This window comes from Myxocyprinus asiaticus, chromosome 23, assembly GCF_019703515.2.
Source record: "Myxocyprinus asiaticus isolate MX2 ecotype Aquarium Trade chromosome 23, UBuf_Myxa_2, whole genome shotgun sequence".
NCBI classification, from domain to species: Eukaryota; Metazoa; Chordata; class Actinopteri; order Cypriniformes; family Catostomidae; genus Myxocyprinus; species Myxocyprinus asiaticus.
In genome coordinates this window covers 40,453,954-40,462,500 of record NC_059366.1, presented here as the reverse complement: position 1 = coordinate 40,462,500, position 8,547 = coordinate 40,453,954, and the positions used below count along the sequence as shown (strand labels likewise).

Sequence of the window (8,547 nt, the reverse complement as noted above, 5' to 3'; positions counted from 1 at the left end):
TCATGAGATGGATAGCCTGAGGGAAAAAACTGTTCCTGTGCCTGACGGTTCTGGTGCTCAGAGCTCTGTAGCACCGACCAGAAGGCAACAGTTCAAAAAGGTAATGGGCAGGGGGAGTGGGGTCCAGAGTAATTTTCCCAGCATTTTTCCTCACTCTGGAAGTGTACAGTTCTTGAAGGGAGGGCAGTGGGCAACCAATAATCCTCTCAGCAGTCCGAACTGTCCTTTGTAGTCTTCTGATATCTGATTTCGTAGCTGAACCAAACCAGACAGTTATTGAAGTGCAGAGGACAGACTCAATGACCGCTGAGTAGAACTGTATCAGCAGCGCCTGTGGCAGGTTGAACTTCCTCAGCTGGTGAAGGAAGTACAACCTCTGCTGGGCCATTTTCACAATGGAGACAATGTGTCTCCCACTTCAGGTCCTGTGAGATGGTAGTGCCCAGGAACCTGAATGACTCCACTGATGCCACAGTGCTGTTTAGAATGGTGAGGGGGGTCAATGTTGGGGTGTTCCTCCTGAAGTCCACAATCATCTCCACCGTTTTGAGTGTGTTCAGCTCCAGGTTGTTTTGACTTCACCAGTGAGCCAGCCGTTCAACCTCCCTTCTGTATACAGACTCATCGTCATCTCGGATGAGGCCGATGACAGTAGTGTCATCTGCAAACTTCAGAAGCTTGACAGAGGGGTCCTTGGCGGTCCTTAAGGCGCCCATATTAACAGGTTACAGCACTCAGACGGACTATTTCAACACAAATCTGGTCAAAATGGACTGTAAACCTATCTATCAACATAATATTTTGCATTAAAGCTTTTTTGCAGCAACTAAGATTATGCAGTCAAATAATCTCCCCAGGTTTACCTACAGAATTCTCTTTTTGCAGTAGGGGAGCCCCTGTTGAGCCATTTTAGTTTAAAAACAAATAAAATAGAAGATATTTTAATAAAAATACAAAATAAAATTACATATATTTTAATTAAAATTATGTATTACAAAAACATTACTGTTGCACATGTTTTTTTAAACTAAATATTGTCATATGAACAACATGTCTGAAATGATACTGATTTAAGTTTCACAAATCTTAATACAAAACATACCTTACGTGTAGCCCACAAGGACAACTCAACAGAACTATATATTTTCTTTCCATTATTTTGTTACACACTGTCTTTTTGTCTCATTGAATTCAATTTAGACTGCAAGATCACAACTCAGGTAAAATTTCTTTATCAAATAATTTATTTTGGTTAGTTTCTGTAGCAGCGGAGCGCAAGAAACACTGAGTCACCCATTGTTTTAAAAAAGATTTCTTTTGGACTTGATGCAAGTTACACATGCAGAGAGAAGATACAATTTTTCTGGCCAAATAGAGACGATTTAAATTAGGGATGTCACCGGGTGGTCAACTAATTGACTTGTTATCCAACAACCAACTAGTCGAGCAGTGGGGACAACTCCTTACATTAATATTTTTAGTGGTGGTGGTTTTACAGACTAATCTCACAGTGAAATCGGAAACAGTACGTTGACTTTTGTTTAGCTAAAATCGGTCTGTGCTCAGCAAAATTTGGAACACTGCCCCCAGTGGCCAAATCGGTAATCGTTGTTGGGCATATAGGCACATGTGAGCTCCATTTTCTGGGTGAAATGTCCACAGAGGGCCGCCAAAAGCAAGCTGTGTAGCGAGTTGATTTCAGCCGTACAGGATGTAATGAATGCATGTTTTATCACGAACTTTACCCCCCAACCCAAACCCTAAACCTAAACCAAAATTAAGCATGGTTACTATATTAACAACATATTACTGTACTCGATATTCACCGTGACCAAATCACAACAGCAATATTTACATTCATTTTTGTCTATTATTTTAAGTAGAAATAAATTAAATATTAAGTGGAATCAGGAAATCGGATGGGAAAACAAAATGTGAGTAACAAAATGCAGATTCGAACCGCGGTCACTAGGACAACAGTACACAATCACACAACGTCTTTACTCCTCATGCCACTGCAGCGACATCTATTGTTTGGTTTGTCGTATATTTCTTTGGTTCCATCACACTACTGGGGTGCAAATAGCTGCACTGTGTGGCAGATGCGACTTACACCGGGGTGCAAATAGACACTTTGAAGGAGAGAATGAATGCGTTTACTTCCTGTTTTTAAATCCGAACCCAGGCCGCAGACTCAACACACTTCCAGTCACGCCACAAGGGAAGGAAAACACACTTGAGCCATTGCAAAAATGTCTGATGGGAGATGGTACTTGTCAGTGAGTCAACATAATGTTGATCGGAGATGCAGTTCTCAAATTTATCAACATGCAAATTTCTGTCATGATAATAGCTGTGCTTAACAGTGAATAACAGTTAGCACCAAAAAAAAGTTTTGTCTCGTTAATGCTTTAGGTTTAGTCCTTTTATGCACTGCTGTTACAGCCAAAGCGACGAAAACTAAAATGCATCTGATCGGGGTCACATGAACATAACAGAGCCTCATTATACTTTTATGGGTTCCTTAACTAGTCGACTAGACGTTCAGAACCCACGACTAGCAATCAACATTTCATGTCATGTTAAATGTCTTCATATAGCCATTACCATTCATTAGGAAGACACCTCAGCCCTACCTCTCTTCCTTTTACAAATCTTCCCCCTTTGCCTTTTAAAGGGATAGTTCACCCAAAAATAAAATAAATAAATACAAAAAGTACTTTTGTTCCATAACCATATATACTGTACATATGGACAAGGAGTGGTGGTGGCGTAGTGGACTAAAGCACATAACTGGTAGAAGGATGCTGGTTCGATCCCCACAGCCACCACCATTGTGTCCTTGAGCAAGGCACTTAACTCCAGGTTGCTCCGGGGGGATTGTCCCTGTAATAAGTGCACTGTAAGTCACTTTGGATAAAAGCGACTGCCAAATACATAAATGTAAATGTAGTTGATTATGAAAATTGGTAGATTTGCACATCCCTAATTTAAACAGTTTATATCCAACACTTTGGTGTTTGGGTTCCATGTAAATACATTAGATTTTATGATATTTACATTTGCAATAGTTCTTGAACACCCACTTCCAATAACAATTTCATAATTTATTGCAATTATTAAGGGAAATATGCCACGTGATAACCCCAAAAATTACTTTCTTTTACAGAGAGAGCTGCAGCTCTGTTATGCAGCAGAAACAATGTCAGTTACACTGCAGAGTAGTTTACATGCTGTAAACGCAGAATGTGTAAAACAGGCATAATAGCTAAGGTTCTAACATTGTACTTCATGAATTATTGGATGTGGCATTAATTGAAAGATTTGAGTGAAGAGGTCGGACAGAACATTTCATGTCATGTCAAATGTCTTCATATAGCCATTATCATTCATTTGGAAGACACCTCAGCCCTACCTCTCCTCCTTTTACAAATCTTACCCCATTGCCTTTTAAAGGGATAGTTCACCCAAAAATAAAATAAATACAAAAAGTACTTTTGTTCCATAACCATATATATATATACTGTACATATGGACAAGTGTACTGAGCATTTATATAAGCAACAAAGTGAATCCTAAAAACGAGGCTTCTGTGCAGTTCTGTTGCGCTCCGTCTAGCCGTTTTTAACATAAGAACGCTTCCTGAACGCTCCATACAATTCATGCGCTATGTTCAAAGTCTGCTAATTGTGTTAGTGCAGAAGACAAGATTATCAATGAAAAACAACAAATATTTCAGACTTTTTCCCACACAAAGCCATTGTATGGCTTAAAAAGATGTATGTTGGGCCTCATGTATTCAGATAGAAGACAAAGGCAGGCCTAACAGTCATAAAAACATTCCTCAAGCCCCCACCTTCTTAGTCGTAAATTTTACTGATAAAAATCGTGCCAAAATCAAACAAAGGGAGTCCAAAACAGACTACAAATCCATGAAGCCTTGCTCACTAAAGGATCGAGCACTCAACTCCTATTGGATGAGGCACACAACAGAACGTCCCTCAAACATGACATCATCAGGACTTCAAATAATTCTGAAATGCTTCCAAAGTTGCTTCCAGCGACATCGTTCACCGAATACGGATGTAGCTTTTTGCTGCTCTCCGGTGCAACCTTGTGGCTTAAGGAAGTAATGTCCGACTTGAAACTGTAGCCATACAATCTCCATCTCGCTGGACGAGTTGAGATTACTCTGTGTTCAACCGAACACTCTAACGGATCCGAAGGAGACCGCCGAGCAATTCGCATCTTCATCCGTTGGCCTACAGAAGTGAAGAGATTAAAGATTTCTCTTCCATCTTCAATCAAGTCGACATTTCTGAGTTCTCCGCCAGCCCGCCGAGAATCAACAGCCGTACCGGCCGCCGACAGCGCGAGGAAACGGCCCCCGTCATCACCCGAGCCTCAAGGAACCGGGTCAAAGTTAAAGGACGGAGGAAAACACATTCTACCTGTGTCCTCATGCGATTCAAGTAAGAGGTTTACGTCTGGGCAGAGATAGAATATTATAGTGTGTTATTCTTGTGTTTCAAGGATTTTGCTTGTACAGTTTACAGACCGCCATGTCCGCTAATTATTAATACTCAGGGTATTAATTATCACGAATTTGTTTTGCTGTATTGTGGTCCAACCAAATTGGACTGTTGTGCATTTTCGCCATCGCGGGTGAGACAGCAACTGAGTTCATCCATTAAAGAGTCAAATAACAAGGGACTTTTACGAGCCCCGCTCGTAAAACCGCGTCTCTAAGTGATGAACACGGCTGCTTTATCTCCAGCTATCGCGAAATCAGCTTTCAAGCTGTCACTTAATCATCTCTCTCTCTCTCTCTCACTAACCACACTGACACACACACACACTGTCACACACACACCTTATGTGTTATAGAATTATTTACATATCTAATCATATCACTGTTTAGTTTGTAGTTGTAAGTCGGAAGTTTATTGACTGCATTGTATTAATTATTAATTGATATTACTGCATAAATAAACTTTGTTTATATTACAAAGAGAAGTGTTTTGGTTTGTTTTGCATACGCCTGTGTCATGCTGACGGGATGTCAGTGCTCGGAATCAAACCTTCATTCATTGTTTTTTTTCCCGAAAATCGATATTTTTCGGATGTCGATTTTCCTAAGAAAACAATCTAATATTGAGACTGTTTTAATATTCGGTTATTAGTCCCTGATTTCAGGGTGGTGCCCCGTCAATGTTAATCCTTATTAATATTCTATTGATTTTTGATAATTGATCATTATCTTTGATTGAATTTGAATGATCAATAAGCTAGTGTTAATTTTAATTAATGTTTCATCAACGTTAACAATTAACGATTATCTTTGATAACTGTTGATTTAAAGGATTAAAAAAAGCTAACATTGACAAAAATCAATGTTCTATTGATTTTTGTAATTAATAATTATCTTTGATAATTATTAATTACTGCTAATAACCAAACTTGCTCCTAAACGTAGCACACTACATTTACTGGAGTCCCATATGAGGTTTTAATGAGTTAGATCCAATTAATTAATTTAAATATTGATTAATAACTACAGAAATAATTACCAATTATTTCTGATAGTAACACTGATCTAAACAACCAGTAAAGCTCTACACGTATAGACTACTTTGAAGGTCCTTTTTTGTCATATTTGGAGTAGTCTGGGTCGCCATCCACTCCAGTATTGGTATGAACTAACTCTTTAAGAATTCACTCTGTGCCGAGAGGTGTTTGAGATTCAGCACTGGGTTGTTCTGGGGTTCAGGGCTGAGCACCGATCAAACTCCCTCCCTAATTTACCTCCCATTCATTTAACCCATGACCAATCAGAGACAGCTTAATAATCATGAATGCACAGCTTCCAATAGACCAATGAGAGACACAGAGAGAGAAAGAGGGGTAGTTGAAGAAAGATGGAGTGTGTAAATGATTGAGAGAGTTGCAGCGAAAGTAAAGGACACAGGCAGGAAGAGGGAGAAGAGCGGATAATAAACTCCTCTGGCCTGATGTTAAGTGGCAGTGACACTGTGTTCTTAAACATGCAATGGTAGATTGGAGGTGTCCAGCTCTCATTCCAGAAATCAGTCACAGCAACACACACACACACACACACACACACACACACACACACAGTGAGGAATGATGGACAGGCGTGTGATAGCAGTGATGGAGTGAGATGTTGGAGAAAAGACAGGGCATGTGGGCAGAGAGGAAGGACAACCGGGAGGAGAAAAAGAGGTAATGAGAGGAAGCTTCAAATGAGAGAAACAGATGAGAGTGACAGAACAGGGACAGCACAGCTCAGCACAATCACAGTTTTAATCTAAAAGCCTGAGAGACACATTTGACCCGTGAGATAAACAAAGAAAGAACATCTGTGAGTGTGTTTACCTTCACAAAGTGTGTGTAGCAGCAATAGGGAGACAAGCAACTTGACCAAATTCATCTTGCCTCCAGAACCTTCATGCCACGACATCTCCAATCAATACCTGTGACACACAAACATACACATTGCTGTTTCAAGGTGATTTTATGCCATTTTGTTCAAGCCTTGACATATAAGCAGCACAACATAAGATGTTAAATGTTCATCATATTGCATATTAATTGTGGTTTAATCTGATTTTCTGATCAGTTTGTGCAACCCTAGTTTTAAATTTACAACACGTATGAACCAACCATATATTCTGTGAAATGCATTTCCCCGCAGAAGATCTACTCCCAAATATTTTGCATGCTAAATGCACTTTTAGTGACTTACTGTGAAGTCTTTGAATAGACGATATGGCTTGAGGGGAGGAGTATTATATCAACAGTATTAATGATTAAATAAGCATATAATTTATGCATTAAAATGAAGAATAGTTTTACACTCGCTTCAGTGAGGGGGAGGGTTCACTCGACAAGGGATTCCCAGAGAGTGAAGTACTCACACACACTCAACGCTAATCGAGACGCATGTGCTGCTAATCATCTCGCCGGCATCTCTTTCACTCTGAGAATTAAATTAATAAATACATGTCTGAGTGAGAGGAGTGAAAATGATATTTACAAGAGAGCTGATGTGGTGTTACAGAAACTGTAAGGTCATATATATAAATGACCTTACAGTTTAATCACGGCGTGCACAACCTCTGTTTAATTAGGCTAATTACCGAGCTGGGATTGGCTGAGCTTGTTTGTTTTGCTGGGATTTACTGGTAATGCTGTCGTTAAAGATGTCTGCAGGGACAGAGACGAGATAACAAGCACAGTTCAGCTTCTTTAGATTTAATTCCATAATGAGAACAGGAACCCTTCAAGCACTCCCGTTGTAAAGCATGGATCTCCCGGTGGAGCAATTAGCAAATATTTGGTTCTTGATTAACAATAGGTTAATAATAATCTATTACTGGTACTTTATATAGTAGATCAGTAATACACCATGTGTCTGACTGTATTAAGAAACAGGTATACATACAGAAAGTGGAAAGTTGTAACTTATTTTGCACATACTGCGCATCAGATACAAGTTTCCCAAACTTTTTGACCAGTGAATTTAATTGACCTTTTCAGCCATTTGTGATTATTGCACAAATATTTTTACAGATAATTTTATAGAGATCTGAAGCAGATTTCCATTTATATGAGATGTAACAATTCTTGGAATTAATAGATTAAACCCTCAAGGAAAACCACTTTGCGCCCCATAGGAAACAGTTATCAGCAAATATACAACAGTTAGTTCCGGTCCTCAAATCTAACCGAACGAGAGACATTCCATAAGCACCGATGTCTCAGAACATCAGCACTCGGACGCTTCACTGTTTACAACATTCCGCTTGTGTTTGTGCCATTCTAAACTAAAGTGTAAGAGCAGTGCAGATATGTAAAAAGCTTTATGTGTCTCTTTACATTTATTTTTGTGACATTGCAGATTTTAGCCAGTAGGTGGCAGCAAAAGACCATTTTTGCGTGTAAATGAGGCTCTTCACATCTGAGAGACACAATAGACTGATTAATTACACAAACTCAAGGCGCTTACCTCTTACCGAAGTTTCCACATTGGAGAGGACATACTTTTAAAAATGGCGGAGGAGATTGCGGTTTCTATAGTGAATGACTCTTGCGCACCGGCTACCACAAAATAGGGAGGAATACCCCCGCTTGGACGGCTATTTTTCCACAGAGAAAATATTAATCATTTGACAAAAATGACATTATCTTCAGAAAGTTGACTAACACACAACAGCATCTCTGCTTGGGATTGGCAACAGAGACAGGTGATCGCACAAGCTCCGTATCTCTCTCTTTCTCTCTCTCTCTCTCTCTCTCTCTCTCTCTCACACACACACACACACACACGCATACACACATTCATCCATCCTTGTTTCTCCAAAAACTTGTTAGCAACAGCCAAAGCCATGATACTAGTTCTAAAATGACATTTTTGAGAGGCTTGGATCCATCATTTGGTTTGAACCAGCAACAGCAGATTCTGATCCGTCGTGTAAGTAAGTAGTTCCATGCACAAATGCATTTTTTGTGATCATACTCAGTTGT

General features: G+C 39.5%; 1 protein-coding gene across 1 annotated transcript in view; it reads right to left on the bottom strand.

Moving 5' to 3' along the window:
* LOC127413678 (cadherin-23-like) overlaps window positions 1-6,496 on the bottom strand; it is a 315,190-nt gene extending 308,694 nt beyond the window's left edge. The window contains exon 1 of the mRNA XM_051650995.1: window positions 6,397-6,496. Within this exon, the coding sequence (XP_051506955.1) occupies window positions 6,397-6,481 (85 nt within the window). The 5' untranslated portion in view covers window positions 6,482-6,496. The remainder of the gene's footprint in view (window positions 1-6,396) is intronic.
* Window positions 6,497-8,547: the final 2,051 nt, after the last annotated feature.